This window comes from Vigna unguiculata, chromosome 11, assembly GCF_037176805.1.
Source record: "Vigna unguiculata cultivar grain cowpea cultivar isolate G323 ecotype 2 chromosome 11, ASM3717680v1, whole genome shotgun sequence".
Taxonomy (NCBI): Eukaryota; Viridiplantae; Streptophyta; class Magnoliopsida; order Fabales; family Fabaceae; genus Vigna; species Vigna unguiculata.
In genome coordinates this window covers 33,620,851-33,639,050 of record NC_140802.1, presented here as the reverse complement: position 1 = coordinate 33,639,050, position 18,200 = coordinate 33,620,851, and the positions used below count along the sequence as shown (strand labels likewise).

The following is an 18,200-nucleotide window of genomic DNA, read 5'->3' as shown; positions in this document are numbered from 1 at the left end:
ACTAGAGTTAAGATATCACAGCAGAATATTCCTATTAGAAATTAAAATAACATTGTATTAACATCTCTTTTTATAAAAGTATCCATTTTTGTTCTTTAAATGTGATCTAACCATACTCATGGAAACTCTTTTAAATGTTCTTTATACTTTGTTTGATGAACAAAAAAAAGATAAAAAATGTTTAGAAAATTTTGACACTCTTCCATAACCAAAACTCATAATTTTGGGTTTTTCAATCGTACAGTCTTCTCATTCTTTTCCTGCAGTCAAAACTTAGGCTTCCACAGTAGCCTTTTCTTGATTTTGTTCTTTTGAAGAAAAAGTATAGGACTTAGTAGAAACCATTGCTAAACCTTGATCAAATCAACAACTTTTTCCAAAATAACATTTTACAATAGTTTGCTTTCTTGCTCATAAAGATAATTCATACCAACTGGTATCATCCACTCCAGTTTGTGTTGAGCAAACGATCAAAAGATGTTACTTTGATAACTCAAACATCAACCAATCTGTCAAAGCACCTTTAACATTTTGTACACCCCAAAAAAAGATGCCCATTATATTTTCACATGATTTGTCTTCTAACAAGTACATGTCCAGATCAGAAAGCATAGAAGGACAACATCTGAGTATGTATACATGAGTTTACATTACATGGTACATCAAGAACTTACTACTATCACTCAGCACATTAAGACTTGGAAAGGGAGGTTACAAGAAATCTTCTAAAGATGAAGAACTGAATATAGAAATCCTTCTTCTTTTCCTGGTTCCCAAAATGTCCTGTGAAACAGAAAATCTATTCAGCACAGACCTAAGAGCTTGGTGAACAGAACCAGCCAGAAACTGACGGTATGAAGCATCTTCAAAGTTGTGTTCTTTGCAGCTAATGATCACAAATACATTCTTCATTCTGCCTTCTAAGGTTGCAATGTCAGCCCTTGTTATCATAAGATGTAGAGAATCCAGTGCTTGTCTTATATCAGACAATAGGCCAGGTTTATATTCACAGCACAGTGATGCTCTAATTGAATAAGGAAAACCATTCAACCCACCCTCTTGTTCTTCAACACTTATTTCATCATTGTCCTTTGGTATCATCAAACCTTCACAAGCTTGTGCTGCATTCCTTTTCAGCTCTTTCAAATGTCTGATAACCTCACCAAGTAATGATGCTTTGTCCATCTACATGTCCAAAATGAAACTCAAGTTTTCAAACAAGGAATGAATAGGGAAACATGTTTATTTCTACTGACATATGAGCTTCTCGAATCATACTAAAAGCACAAAGTTGGATAGAAAACTCAGATTGAGTCTTTGACAGTAAAAAGTAACTTCAATTGAAGCTACCAACACTTTTCATTAGTACAGACACTCTGAGATGGAAATGGAAGCAGAAGAGAAGGTTAAAGCTCAATGATGCAATACTACAAACATGATATGGACCAAATTCAGATAAAGTTAACCAGATAATTATTGCACACCCATTTACTTTCATGACCCAATTGAATTAAATGACTACCTTAGTTAAACATTACTCACAAACATTCAAACAATTTACATGCTTTCTGAATCATCTATAGGAAAAGGAAAAGAAAAATGATGCCTGAAAAAACAGAATAGAACATACCTTCATAGCACCTGGAATGACACTGCGAAGTGTATCAAGATGTGCATTAATCCTTGCCCTCCTTCTCCTCTCTGCCTCACTATGGTTCTTCAAAGCTTCAGTGCTTCTCTCACTGGACAACCCTTTTCTTTCCAATTTCACAGGAGCCTCCACAAGCTCCCCTCTCTCCCTATCCAAAACCAGAGAGAAAGATGAACCACACCCACTTCCAATCACTCCACTGCTTCCTTCAAAACCATCACTGTTCCCCTTAGGAACATCCCCATCAATGTCACCACCCCATAAAAATTCCTCCATTTCCATTCCTCAGTAACAACAACAACAAGAAGAATAATAACAAAAGCTACTTGGTCAAAAGGGTCGGTAGTTTCAGAAATAGGAAGTGAAACATAAAGTGGGGGCTGTTTTGTTCTTTCTCATTGTGGGTTTGGAGTGTATCTTTGAAGCCAAAGATAGAGAGTGCAAGTGGTGAGTGTCAGAAACTGTGTCAGTGGCAGCATATGAAGATGACAAAGGAGTAATGGTAAACTATGTAAGATTACAGAAAACTTGACCTGTGTTGCTAAGGAAGGAAGAACACACACAAACACCTTTTATATTATAATGGAGTAGTTCTTGTCCCAAAAAAAAATTGAGTGTGGCTCTTGCACCATTTTATATTCAGAAACTATATTTTGTTAGATTTCAATATCTTACCCGTACAAGAATCATGTAGAATCATTTAAATTTTCATTTGGAGGAACAAATTAAATTGAGATCTGTACTTGTTCAGTCAAATCTTCCAATAGGGTGGTTCAAATCTAGAAAATTGATTTTTGAAGCAGTCCACTGTTTGAGGTGTATATATAATTGATAAATCTTGTGATGGAAATTTTGTGCAAAAAAAATTGTCAATACCTAACTTCACACAATACATTATTTGTTGGTAGAAGGAAACTGGGTTCAAATATTTTAAACAAAGTCAAGTTGAAGTTTTGAGAATAAATAAAAAAAATTTTAAAAATTACTAGAAGAGTAATTTATATATATATATATATATATATATATATATATATATATATATATATATATATATATATATATATATATATATATATATATATATATATATATATAAAGTTAATCAGCAGTAAAAGTTGACATTACTATATAGCAGTTTCTTTGTTTAAAACGAAGAACACTGCACAATTTCACCGGCAGAAGATGGAAATATGGATTGTAGTTAATGTTTTTGTGATTAGAAAAAGAAAGGAAGGAAGAGAAAGAGATTGGAGAATTGGTTTGAATTGAAGAAAAAAATAGAGAAAAGAGAAAGAAAATGAATGGTAAGTTTATAGTTGATTTAATGAAAGTAATGGAAAAAAGTTATGTATATTTAAAAAAAACTATAAAATAATTTTCTAAAAATATTTTGATGATATAAATTAAAATAAAAATAAAAATTAATATTAAATTTTAATAAATAAAACATTATAGTCCAAAAATATATTAAAATAAATTTAGTTATTATTTTACTATTTTTATTTTAATTATTTATTTTATTATAATAAAAATATAGTTATAAATATATTAAAAATAATTTATTACAATAAAATATAATTACGTTAATTGGTTATATATTTTTCAAGCAAATACTTCTTGAACTGGCAAAACAAGTTTCTTATGTAAAACGGTTTTGTTTAGCGATTTAAACATTTTATTATCTTATTTTTAAAATTTATTTTGGTACAATATTTCTATGTGTTTCTTCTCTCAGAAAGAAATACGTTTTTATGGTGGTCAACGTTATATTATTAAAAACAAAAAAATATTATTATTAAATCATTTATAAAAAGAAAAATGTTCTGATTTTAGTCACTTAAACTTGGAAGATTTTTCAACATAAAAGAAAGAGTAAGAAAATGGTTTTTATTTCTCTAGTTCTTAATGTTTTCATTGATATACTAGTCCTTCTTTTTGAAAGTTTTATTTAAAATAAAATTACAGTATTTATTATGTTAATTGATTATAATTTATACTTTTCGCTCAAATACTCCCTTGATAACAGAAAGCAAAATGGTTTTTTTCCTCTAGAGACCAACACGCTCTAAAGGTGAAATTACTAAAATGTTAATATTAAGTTATAAAAAAAAAAAAACTACACCTAAGACAAAATTCAAAAAATACTACACTTAAACACAAAATACTTATCTAAACAATTTATAAAAGAGAAACTAAGAAAAGAAAATATTTTTATGATTCTCAATGTTTTCTTTGACAAAACTCGTCCTTCTTTTAAAACAGTTCTATTTTTTTAAAAAAAGATTACAGTATTTATTTAAGTTTTTGAAAACAAAAACCATCCTAAAAGGAAATATTAGATTCTCATTATTTCAAAAATATATTTGAGTTAACTTCTCATCAGAAAATATTAAATCCTAATTATAATTTTAAGTAATTATTATCTTACAATTATATCTTATCGAAAAATATCATCTACTTTATATAAAGTAATAAAAAATAAATAATATTTTGTATTTATTAAAGTAATAAAAAATAAATAATATTTTGTATTTATTGTTATCACTTTCTTAAAAAAGTAAACAAATGCATATTACTTGTGAAGTGTTAGGTAAAAATATTTTTTTAATATTGCTTAATTATGGTTTGAATTTCTATTTTGACTGTTATCATGTTATACGAGATTTTTTTAGATTAACTGTATTTTAAAAAAAATTGTTTTAACTTTAATTAAAATTTAAAATTTAAAATAAAAAAATATAAATTAAAAAAATATTAAATAAGTAAATATAAAATTATGAATTATAAAATTAAAGTCAAAATAAAAAAATTATAAAATGTGATAATTTTATAATTTCATAATTTGGTATTTTTTATAATTTCACAATAGTTACATAATTACATAACTTTTAATTTTTTAGTTTTTTAACTTTTTAATTTTTAATTTTATAATTTATATTTCATAATTTTATAATTATATATTTTACTTTTTATAATTTATTTTTAATTTATTAATTTTATAATTTTAATTAAATTTAAACAACTTTTATTAAATATAATAAATATTTTTGATAAGATCTCGTCGTCATCAGAATATTTTATAACAAAATATTATCTGACAATCACAGTAAAAAATAATGTTATATCATAAAATTAATCGCAACATTTAATTATAAAAAATTAATTAAAAAGTTTAAAAATTTTAAGAAATCAATAATAAATCACAATAATTTATTAAAAATTCAGTTAAAAATTCTCGATTTATCATGGACCAAAATAATTAAACTGTTAACGTATAATAATTAAGCTTTTAACATATAATCATCGAACTTTAAATTCTCTCACTAATAATGAACGAATCATTAATCATAACAATTCAACACGTGATTAAATTTATTGTACAATCTATTTTCTTTTCTAATCAGAGACTTCATTAAAATTCATCATCAACTAGGGTACTTGAGACCTTAAACAAAAAATATGTTAAGGCGTAGATTATTTTTTAAAAAAATTTTGTACATTTTTTTTATTTTTAATGTCAAATCAACTATTAAATTTGTACAATTAAATTTAAATTTTATACTTTTTAATTGATAGGCAGTAAGCTAACAGAAATATTTAAATGTAAGAAAGGATTTTATTAGTTGTAACTTTAAAAATAATTCTAAGTTACTATAACTTTAAAAATACTTCATAAATTTAAAAATAATTCATTTTTTTATAAAGTTCAATATTTAAAGTGTGTTTTAATCTTTAAATTTATTGTGCACTCAAAAAATAATAGCGAAAGTAATTTTAAAATTAATATCTTTTTAAATTTTAAATGCACGTGCTAAAGTATTTTTTCCTTGATACTCCAACAAGACTGGGACCGTAGCCGGCCCTAAAACTACATTCTCCCTGTTTGTAAGCCAACTTGTACAATTAAAAATAGTAAATTACTCTTTTATCCTCCACATTACTAGTTAATCATAGGTAATTTTTGGACAAGGATGTAAATGAAAATTAAACAATTGTGAATTCACTTATTTGCTTTCATTTTGCACATATAATTTTAATTTTTAAATTAAAATGTATCCATTTTTGTTCTATTGTTAGTTATTGCGTTAGAAACAACTTAATTTTATTACTAAGGTGAAATTTATCCTGTAATTTGGTTTTATATATATATATATATATATATATATATATATATATATATATATAATTTAGTTATTTCAGAATTTAATTATACCTTGTTCTTAGAGTTGTCAAAACGTGTCACCCGACCCAATCCGGCTCGGTTCGCGACGGGTTGATCACTTGGTGGGTAAACCAAACTCGGCTCACTTATTAGCCAGCCAACAAAATTAGAACCCGATCCGACCCACTACGGGTTGGCGGGTTAAACAGGTTGACTCACTGGCTCACTTAATTAAAAAAACACACAATTTTTTTTCTTCAATCTCAAGAAAACTAAATTATAATTCCGATTAAAAATCTAAATAAACTTCAATACAATCCAAATAAAATCCCAAATTATGTTAAACTCCAAATACAAACCAAAATCACAAAAATATAAATTACTATCTAACATCAAATCATTATTGTCACTTATCAAACTATAGTATTAAAATCTTGAATGAATAAATGCACAACATTTTCATTTCTTGAAACATCTTCTTTATCCCCGTCTACAGCAAATATTCTTTGTTATCTCTTTGTCATCAATTTTGGTGGGTCAGGAAAGAATCGATATCCTCAACTTGGTGTGAACAAGTTTAAATACAATGTTTTATGTCCTTAAATTTTTGAATAGTATTATTACCTGGATTTGAAAGTTGGTCTAAAGAAAACAATTTCAAGTACGGAAAGTTATTTATGATTTAAGTAGAAACTTCCCTACAAGAAAATGTTTTATTAGTAACCAATTTTAGTGATCAAAAGTTGTTAGTCACTACATGGATCAATTTAGATACCAATTTAGATACCAATTTATAAAATTAAAAATTATTGATTACTAAAATAGTCACTATTATAAATAAAAAATTATAATTGGTCACTAAATTGGTAACTAATTAATTAGAGACCAATTTAGTAACTAAGTCATTTTGGTAGCCAAAACCTAGGTAACTAATTTTTAGTGACCAATTTTCTTTGGTAGCCAAAACCATGATAGCTAATTTTAAAAACCAATTTAGTGACCAATTATAATTTTTTATTCATAATAGTAACAATTTTAGTAACCAATATTTTTTTACTTTGTAAATTAGTATCTAAAGTAGTCATTATAATCACTAACAACTTTTGGTCACTAAAATTGGTTACTAATAAGACATTTTCTTGTAGTGCTTATGATGGATGATTTGAATATAAAAGTGGCATATAGTATTTTGAGTACCTTTGATGTATATGTTAACACTGGAGGAACATAGAGAGTGCAACTGAATGGATATGCAGAGGTTTAATTCAACTCGTAATTATTACATAAATGAGGTGCATATATGTAGCAGCACACTCAGAAAAACGAATACAACATAAACTAACAAACTCATTAAAAACTAACAGCTCTGCCATATTATTTGACTTAACACCTAACCTTCCTCCTCAAGTAAAAGTGACATTGTTGTTAACAATTCCAACTGCATCTGTTAACTAGCTAAACCATTATGCTCTAAGAGCTTTTATGAATAAGTTTGATAACTGCAACTTAGATTTGCAGTGTTCAATATTGAGTTTTTCGCTGCACACTTGATCACGTATAATATGGAACTATGTCTCAATGTGCTTACTTCTCCATATGATGTTGGGTGCTTTGCCAAGTTAATTGCAGATTTGTTATCCACTAACAATCTAGTTCTGCTTGAGAGTTTCACCTGCAACTCTTGTAGCATTGTTTCCAACCAGATTACTTGATAACAAGCTCCTAACGCTGCTATATACTTTGCTTCGAAGTAAGACAAGGCCACCACTACTTCCTTAGTTGAGTTCCATGAAATTGGAACTCCTCCAAATAAAAAGATATACCCTGCAGTGTTTTTCCTATCACTCTTATCCCCACACCAATATGAATCAGAATATCCAACCAATTCCAATTCTAAATCAGATTTTCCTTTTGGAAACATGATACCATAGCCAATGGTTCCTTGCAGATATCTTAGGATCCTTTGGGCAACATACATATGTAATTCCTTTGGATATTGCATGTATCTACTTATTAACCCAACATTATAACTCAAATCAGGCCTAGAGTTACATAAATATCCCAAGCTGCCAACAATCCTCCTGTAATCTGTTGCAGCTACAGATTCTCCATTAGTTTCCACTTGTAGTTTCTACTCAACCTCTGCAGGTGTAATAGTAGAATTACTTTTCTCCATTCTGAAGCATTTCAACAAGTCTTGAGTATACTTGGTTTGGTTCATCGCAGTTCCATGCTTGGTCTTAGTAAACTCAATTCCAAGAAAATAATTGAGTTCACTTAGATCATTCATTTCAAAATCATTTAGCATTTGAGTCTTGAACTAAGCAATTAATTCACTGTTGTTCCAGTCACCAACAGATCATCCACGTATAAGCACACAATCAACTTGTTTGTGTGAACCTTACCATTCAGACTTTTAACATACACACCATATTCAGAGTTGCACCTTCCAAAACCAATATGCTTTATAAAACTATTTATTCTTTAGTTCCAAGCTCTAGGAGCCTGCTTCAAACCATACAAGGCTTTCCTAAGCTTATAAACTTTCTCCTCCTGACCTTTTACCACGAACCCAACAGGTTATTGCACATACACATCCTCCTCGACAAATCCATTTAAGATAGCTGCTTTTACATCCAATTGGTGCATAGGCTAATTGGATGAAACGGCCAAGGCAACCACAACACACACAGTCTCTATTCTGGCCACTGGTGAGAAAATCTCTCCACAATCAACACTAACTTTCTGCAGAAATCCTTTCACAACCAATCTTGCTTTGTATCTCACTATCTCTTCTTTTGGATTTACTTTCACCTTGTAAATCCATTTCAAAGCAATTTGTTTCTTTCCATAAGGAGGATCAACCAATTCCTAGGTGTGGTTCTTTTCTATAGAAGTTATTTCTTCCTTCATGGCTTTCCATCAATTTGCATCTGTGGCAGCTTCATCAAAATTAATAGCTTCAGATTCTGCAATTAACGCAATATGAACAAGATTGCCTTCTGGTGTGACATCAACATCATGCAAAAGCTCATAATCATTTAGACAAGATGGTTTTTGTATTGTACTAAATGATCTCCTTACGTGAATATCTTGGTCAACAGACCCTACTTTACTGGCAACACTATCTTCCTCAAGCACAATCACAGGTTGGGAATTCTGTTTCTGTGTCTAATGTTAGGCAGAGGTTGCATCAATCACTATATCTTCATAAAATAGGGAGAAATCCCTGCCATACTATTTGACTTAACACCTAACAGTATAAACACCCCTGTTTTGACGATAAATCATTGCATTCATTAGGTTAAGATATATGTATGGGTAATACTCAATTTTTTTCGATTGGTTATAGGGATGATGTGTATATATATATCTACCCGTTCCTCAACCTCATACTAGCTCTAATATTCATACTTTATTAGGTAACCTTTTATATATATATATATATATATATATATATAATTCTTAGTCTCTAGTTTTATAATCCTTCTTTTTCTTTTAGCTACACAATCTTTTCTTCCTCTTCTAATTGTTTGACTTGCCACGAAATTCATTTACATCTTTAGGATATTTTACCTTTTATCACAACTTTTGTACTGTTATGTTCAAATGATGTATGTCAAGAAAATATTTTTTTTATCACATTTGAATATTTTTTATTATTTTTTATTTATTGTTTCTTTTTTTTTCGCATGAGAATGTTTAACTCTTGTTTAAGTGTTCAATAGCATAAATCATTCATTTATTAGGTAATATATAAAATTTATCTCCTTTATTCTTTTATCTTAATTTTTGTTTCACTTGAATAACTATTTAGTCTTACAAAAACAAATTTCATCATCTCTCAATACTTAGACTACCTTGATATTTGAAAATTTTCTTAAATCTCTATGGTATTTTTCATCTTATCATGTCCTTTATTATACATTTTTGTTCCTTGTGTGATTCATTCAATGTTATATTAAATTGTTTCTAAGACACACATTTGATCATTTTTACTTCTTTTTAATAATTTTATTTATCGTTTATTTTTATCATGTATAATAATGTTTTGATATTTTTTTATATAATTATTTTTGTCTTCTAACTCTTTATCATAAGTGTAATTTTATTATTGTAATTATGTAAAGATATTTCATTTACTATAATATAATAATTTAGTTTTATATTCATGAATCTTGTTTATCACCATCCAACATATATTGAAGTTCAAAAGATGAAACATTTATACTAAATTTCAATTATTATTAGTTTAATACAAAAACCAACTTGATATTTTGTTCATATTTATAGTCAACATAAGATCTTCAACAATTATATTTTAGATCAATATTTTTTGTAACATCCCATTTAATAATGAAAACTACTAAATAAAGACATTTCATAATTAATAAACAATAGCAGATACCTCCTACAAAATGTAATATATTAGTATAATTATCCAAAATGAGTATAACCATAATAATATAGTATATATAAAGAAACTACTCACTATAGAGTTTTCCCAAAACTAAACATGTTAAAAAATAAAATTTGTCCTATGATTATCACACAAGGAACAAAAATATATAATAAAGGACATCATAAGATGAAAAATACCATAGAGATTTAAGAAAAATTTCAAATAGAAATGGTGCCTAACAACACAAAGTGGCGCCCAACACTAACTTCATAGGGACTTGACGTCTAATGAACAAAATTATTGCCCAACATCAGGGCCCTTGGAACCCCTCTGGAACAATTTGTAAGAATTGAGCCCAATAGTACAAGGTGGCGCCCAACGACACTAAGTCAGTGAGTTCCCTGACTTTAGTCTCGCCCACTAAAGCATTGGCTCACTCAACGACAACCAAGTCATGGGCCCAATGTTAAAGTGGTGCTCGACTGTACCGTCCTGCGTTCAATGCCCTGGAGCAAAAATGCTTCCAGGATTGAAAATGTAAAGTGGTACCTAGCGTCGCTCTACTGCTGCCCAACACCATGATAGAAAGATCACAATAGAGTGAGTTTTTATTACTTAATTTCACAAATTGGTACTTTCCTCTCTTTTCTTAGCTCAAACAACTTTTAAAAACATTTTCAAATCAATACTAATTGGCCAATTACTCGATCACCACTTCCTCATTCAATCACATTCAAAACCCCAATTAACACCAATGAAATCACATGATCACAAATAAGCATCAAACAACACATGATATCAACACTAGATCACAAACTACATAGAAAACTCTAAAGACACATGTAAGAGGAAGAAAGCTCACATGCAAGAGAAAACAAATTTAGCTTCAAGAAAAGGCAAAAAGTCCACTTACTCAAATGGAAAAAACAACCGGTTGGAATTGAAGAACTCGCTGCAATGATCACTCTAGTAGTCTTAGATCTTCAAACAGACAAGTAGAGAGTAAGAAAGAGAATAAAAAGCACAGTGAATTCTAGAAAAGTGGTTTTTAGCTAGATAATATGTTTTAACACTACAAGAAAATGTTTTATTAACCACCAATTTTAATAACCAAAAGTTGTTAGTTACTATAGTAACCAATTTAGATACCAATTTACAAAATAAAAATTTGTTGCTTACTAAAATATTCACTATTTTGAATAAAAAATTATAATAGGTCTCTAAATTAGTTTTTAAAATTTAGCTACGAAGGTTTTAGCTACAAAAAAAAATTGGTCACTAAACATTAGCTATCAAAATTTTTGCTACCAAAGGAATTTGTTTCTAAATTGGTATCTAATTAATTGAAGACCAATTATAACTTTTTATTCATATTAATGACTATTTTAGTAACCAATAATTTTTTATTTTTTAAATTGATGTATAAATTTGTCATTATAGTGACTAACAACTTTTGGTCACTAAAATTGGTTGCTAATGAGACATTTTCTTGTAGTATAAAATAATAAAACTCGTTTATGAACTTTGTATTTAAACTTAAAGGTTTTAAAATTTCTCTTAATACAAATTTTCTTTTATTTTTAATTTTTATATGAATTAATTTAAAAATACATTTTTTATTTACTTATTGTTCGAGACAAGATTATGGAAATCTATCCTTATGATACTCACTATCTCTTTGAATATGATTGACATTTTTCTTTCTCGTGAATACCTTGATTGAATTAGAGCAAATATATTCATATATGGGTGGGAAAATAAAGATAATAAATATGACATATACTATCCAATTATTAAGTATTATTAGCTCAGCAATGTTATGGTGTATATATAACTCTTAATTCAAGATTTTTCAGATAACATATCCATGAATTTATAAATAAATTATCCACCTCAAGATCAATGGGGCAATAAGCATGTCAACGTTAAACATTATTTTTGTGCTATAATTTTAAATTTTTATTTAAAAAAAATTATTATTTACTAGTTATTTTGTCAATATAGTGTTTCTCTAACCATATTTAAATTCTTTAAGATAACATTTTTAAGTTTACATGTTTAGGACGATTTTTTTTTTCTACAAGAGTTTAAAAACAGAAAAGTCCATAAATTAAAATTATGTATAAAATAGTATAAACTACACTAACACAAAAACTTTTGATAACAAAAAAAAACTACAATTTTTTTAGATAGTTCTTGAATCAGCTTCTAAATATTTAAAGTCTAATTGGATTTTATAATGACTTATTATACGGGTTCACACTCCCAACTTTCCTCCTCTTTGCACCCTTATCTCCTCCTTGCCTCCTTGCTGCACTACATTGCACCCTCATCTCCTCGTCGTTCTAGTGGTTATTGGTCTCTCTCTCTCTCTCTTTCTCAATAGTGCCTCCTTCCTCGTACTCTTCGGCAACAACAAGGCTCAAAAGCTTAACGTCCTCAACAAGATTTGCATGTCCTCCACCAAATTCATCGACAGTTTCTAACATCTGCACTTACCTCAACATGACAGAGCCTAACCACAAACTGATCAAGGGCTTCTTCCTCCAAGCCCTCATATAACAAAAAGATTCCTTTCTCTCACTCTTCCTAAACTGCCTTGGTGAGTCCTTCACAAAGATCAAAGAACAACTAAATAAGAATAAGAAAACAAAAAACCACACCTTCTAAGTTGATTACAGCCCAATCCACATAGAATGTGGAATTTTTATTTTGGATCCAAAATTGGCTATTAATTTCACTATTAACTTGTCGTTTTAACAAATTAAAACAAAAGGATCCAAAATATTGACTAGGCTTAAGTGATTTTAATTTATTAAAAAATTGTTTTAACAAATTAAAATAGAAAGGCTAGAATTACTCGTGGTTTAAAGTGATTTTAATAGATTAAAATAATTATCTAATCGATTAAAATGCTTGTTGTAGTCATTGCAGACTAGTAAAGAACATTTTAACATATTAAAACATATGTTTAATCAATTAAAAAATACATGTCACCAAAACAAGTTCTAATTTATTTGAAAAAGCTTTCTAATTGCACTGTAGGATCAAATTATAAAAGAGAAAACTTACATTCATTTCCTAATCAATACACTAAACCTAAAATATTTACAGATCTTCATGATTATTCTAATATTCAAATCTTCAAGAGACTGGTTGGATTCATCAAAGATATAAACCATACTTCCAATAATTTATATAAGAATATATTTCTCAAAAAATGGATAAAGCAATCTAGCATTACATGCTTCTAGAGTCTTAACTTCACTAAGTGAAGAATTTACACAAATACTCTCTCTAAGTGGTTTACTAGAAATACTATAAAAACTAAGCACTTAAGTTATGAAACATGCATTATCACATAAGATATGTGATTAATTGGTCATATTTGCATGAGAAAACTTCCTTTTATAAACGTCTCAATCAAACCATTGTGACTTGCATGCGTTAACTTTGTCCTTGTGTCAGAGCAAATTTTTGTAATTTGTTTGACTTTACATTGATAACTCCTACTATCACATTGAATGTGTATGGTGACTAACACCTTTTTTCTTCTGAAGCTAGTATGGTCTTCTAGCAACACCAAAATGAGCATACAAACTAATATATTAGGTGTCCATGTGCCATAATCTACTTAATGAAGTATGAGTCAACTTTGATAGATTTTGAAAGAAGGCTCAAGTCTTTACTTTAAGGATCATTGAAGTATGAAGATGTTGGAGACATGTTTAAGGGTCTTTACTTTCATTAGGTGTTATTTGAGTCTTTCACATAAAGTACTATAAAGTTAAAATCAACACGGGTCCATATTAAAATGAATTAAAAAGAAAAAAAGTTTTGAAATATGAAAAAATGTTTTAAAAAGGTTTTATGATGTTTTTAATCGATTAAGTTTTAATATGATGGATTAAATTATTCCTGATGAGGTTTAGAACAGGATAATTATTATTTCTTTAATAATTGATTAAATAAGGGAGTTGGATAGTCAAGTTGCAAGATAATTGTGAGACCCCCTTTTTCATTACTCTTTCTTTCTCTCCTCTGTTCACCCTCTGAACTCATATTCTCCCTAAAACCATTCACACTTTGCACTTATCTTCTCATTTTTCCACTCTCTCTCTAACCAGAAGGCTTGCACTCCCATTTTGATCCATTCCTCTCTTACTATTGCAGCAAGTAAATCTGATTTCAGCATAGAACCCCTCCACAAAGTTGAGTCTCCTTCCCAATCACGTAAGTCCACTTCATTTTCCTCCTTTCTTTGCAAATTTTGAATGTTGGGACCTTCTCCTTCTTCTAAACTGAATCAGAGCCCTATTCTCACTCTAAGTTTATGCATTCCAGTTCCTTAGGTGGTGCATTTGAGGTGCCCCATGTTGAAAGTGTTCTTGCTAGTTGGTGATTGCTAGAGGTAAGGGAAGCTAGTTGTTTTTCTTTAATTTTGTATAGAAATCATCTCTAACAACTCTGATAGCATGATTGGGTGTGAATTGATGCTTGGATTGTGTAAATTGAGTGTGTGGATGAATTTGTGCCAAGTTCTGGGCTGCTGCATGTAAGAACAAATTGGAAATCTGGTGTTTTCGCCTAAGCGAGTAGCTCTCGGCTGAGCGAAAACACCAGAAACCCACCCCTGCCACTGCGCGAGGTCTCACCTAGGCGGGCCAGTTTCGCTTGAGGGAGAGACACTCTCGTATAAGCGAGACAGCTCAGTCTGAGTGAGAATTCGCCTAGAGTCTGGGTTGTTCTCTATTTTGAGTCTCGCTCAGGCGAAAATGATCCGCCTAAGTGAGATAGCTCTCTCGCCTGGGCGAGATCTTCTAGCTTGAGTGAAAACCACTGCAACTGAGTGCTTAATTATCTGTTTTAATGAATGAAGCTATATGTTTAAATGTTAAAATGTGAATTTAGCCTATGATATGCTTGGATTGTTGTGACTGGTAACATGTATGGTGGATTTGCATGGATTTGGACTGTGAGGAGATGTGGTTGAACTAGAATTTCAAGGGAAATTCCAATGTGTATGTTTTAGGTATGTAAGGACATAATGACTCACTATTGGGGGTATCCTAAAACTCTAATAATCATTCAAGCTCAGATAGAGTAGAATGGATTATGTCGTGAGGAGTAGTAGGAGGTCCTATCCTTTGGACTTGATCAGTCTTAGGCGCGAAGGGGACTTACCCTGTGAGTGGTTAGGTGATAACCCCTTGAGGCCAAACTCTGCAGAGTTTGGGAACCATCACAGGTGCACGCCACCAAGAAATCCAATTTCGCTTACATAATTCAGATATTGAGTCTAGAGTCATGTATCTGTGTTGTGTTGTGGTGGTTTAAGTAATTATGATGAATGTGAAAAATCTTGCTTGGTATTCATAATTGAACTACATGATTTCTTTTAATTATGTTAGCTTACCCTTCTTGCATGTGTTTGTTCTCCATGTGTGTTATCTCCTTTGCAATGATCACCTACTAATTGGTGTGAGCAGAGAAAGATTCAGGCGAAGACACTTCCCTCTTGGACAGGAGTTTATTTGTAGCATGGGATATCCAGTAGTAGTTTTTGTTTCATACTCTGTATTAAAATTTTGGGATGTTCAAGTTAACTCTTTCTTAGTATAGGTTGTAAATATAGTTAGTACTTATATGGTTATTTTGGATGACTATATTAATACTCTATATTGGCCTATTCCAACTATCTGCTTTACTTGATCATGATATAATGTTTTATTTAGTAGCGTAAAAACTATTAAATGGGATGTTACAATAATAATTGATTACATTCTTTTATAATCGATGAAATTTGTTTTCTGCATTAAATAATAAATGAAAAGTTAATTTAATTAATTAAAAGGGAAATTATTGCAATTCTTTTTCAAAATTCAGCTAGAATAATTGATTAAGAGCTTGAAATAATTGATTAAAAGCATAACTATCAATTTTAAATCAAAATTTCAAAATATTTGTAAATAGAGTTTCTCATTCACTCTCTGAAAGAAGAATTCAGAATTGGAAAAGTGAATTTTGAGTGAGAAATTAAAGATATTTCAAACAATCAAAAGAGATTTCAAGATCTAAAATCATAAATGTAGTGTTATGTTAAATCCTTGTGATTACTTTTGTTATGGAGAATAATTTTGGTAATAGGTACTCACCGTGACGATAAAGATTTCTATTTATTTAATTATTATTATTATTATTTCCTATAATATATTTATAAAATTTAAAGGCAAAATTATACGATGATAAGGTTATAAATTTTTTTGTTTTTCACACACAATCATAAAATAGAAAAGTGAGACAAATATCACCAAAAAAAATACCATATCATAATAAGATAAAATGAAATGAAAATTCTCTCAAATCTATAAAATTGTATTTTATCGTACTCTATAAAGATACTGATTAATTTTGTAGTAACTAGTCAAGATAAATGAGCTCATGGCCAATAAAGTAATACTAACTCGTTTAAACCCCCAAGGTCATACCTCCAACTACAATAATCAAATCTTTATTTATCATAAATTTTATTTCAATATTAAATCATATAATTATATAAATAAATAGATAGGATCGATGAATAATTAAAATAAATATAAATAAATAAGAAGGACCAGTACATAACTGGAGATAAATATAAATAAATAAATAAGAGTAAATATAAATTGAATAAATAGGATCCGTGCACAACTGGAGATGAATATAAATAAATAAATGAGAACGAGAACTAAATATAAATTAGAATGAGGTTAGGGACACCTGACTTACATGTAAATATAAAAAAAATTATGAGATAAGAAAAAAAATAAAAGTCAAAAGATATAATGATAAATGTCTCCTCCCCTTACCTCAAAGATTGAAAAAGATAAATGTACGTTTCTCCTTTTTATACACTCACACTCTCTTTTTTTTTTTAACGCCTTCGTTGTTTTTATCATTCACTTCTCTGTATTGCTTCCTTTCACTCTCACTGTCTTTTTTTTTTCTTTTAGCTTTGAATCCTTTCTATTTATAGACATCTAAATCTATACATACATATATAGATATACTTTTGCATTCAATTTCTTTTATATTTTGTTCAGATTTGGTTTATCTTCATTTATCCAAAGCTCTAAGCATTTAATGTTCTAACGTTATGTAATTAAGCTTTATCCAATGACGTTCGATGTAATTAGCCAAACAAGAATGCTATCATTATATTCCCTGCATCCTGTATCCAAAGGAATAATACTCATATATATATATATATATATATATATATATATATATATATATATATATATATATATATATATATATATATATATATATATATATATAACAATATATAAAGGGGATTCCCCTTTTTGTGTCCACTTTTCAAAATACCGATTTTACCCTTTAAATATAATAATTTATTAAATTTTTAAAAATTGACCGTTATTTTTACAAACTTTTTATAAAATCAGATGTCTCTGCTTCTTCTCTTCTTTTTTATTTATCAATGGTTATTCTTTTATTTGTTCTGATATATTTCACTTTATTTTTAATAAATATAATTTTAATATATATATATATATATATATATATATATATATATTTAGAAAATGCATACACACAGACGCGATAGCGCCTATTTTCTATAAAAATGATGAAAAATTTAATATATATATATATATATATATATGTATATATATATTTATTTATTTATTTTCTATAACCTAGAATCCAAAGTCACTGTAGAGTCATAAGTTATTATTAGATATATATAAAGGGGATTCCCTTTTTGTGTCCACATTTCAAAATACCAATTTTATCCTTTAAATATAATAATTTATTAAATTTTTAAAAATTGACCGTTACTTTCAAGTTTTTTTATAAAATCGACTATCTCTGCTTTTTCTCTTCTTCTTTATTTATCAATGATTATTCTTTCATCTGTTCTGATATATTTCACTTTATTTTTAATAAATATAATTTTAGTTTATATATTAACTTAATAACAT

General features: G+C 28.6%; 1 protein-coding gene across 1 annotated transcript; it reads right to left on the bottom strand.

Annotated features, from left to right (window-relative positions):
- Window positions 1–508: 508 nt before the first annotated feature.
- On the bottom strand, window positions 509–2,390 carry LOC114168848 (transcription factor bHLH30-like). Its single transcript, XM_028053811.2, has 2 exons — window positions 1,631–2,390; window positions 509–1,185 (listed from the first exon to the last, which is right to left on the bottom strand). Exons 1-2 carry the CDS (start codon window positions 1,931–1,933, stop codon window positions 712–714), a joined length of 777 nt encoding a protein of 258 aa, XP_027909612.1. The 5' UTR covers window positions 1,934–2,390; the 3' UTR covers window positions 509–711.
- Window positions 2,391–18,200: the final 15,810 nt, after the last annotated feature.

Coding starts and splice junctions, on each gene's coding strand:
- LOC114168848 (XM_028053811.2), bottom strand. CDS start 1,933: ATGGAAATGGAGGAATTTTTATGGGGTGGTGACATTGATGGGGATGTT. Junction 1,186..1,630: donor TCATTCCAGGTGCTATGAAG/GTATGTTCTATT, acceptor TTGGACATGTAG/ATGGACAAAGCATCATTACT.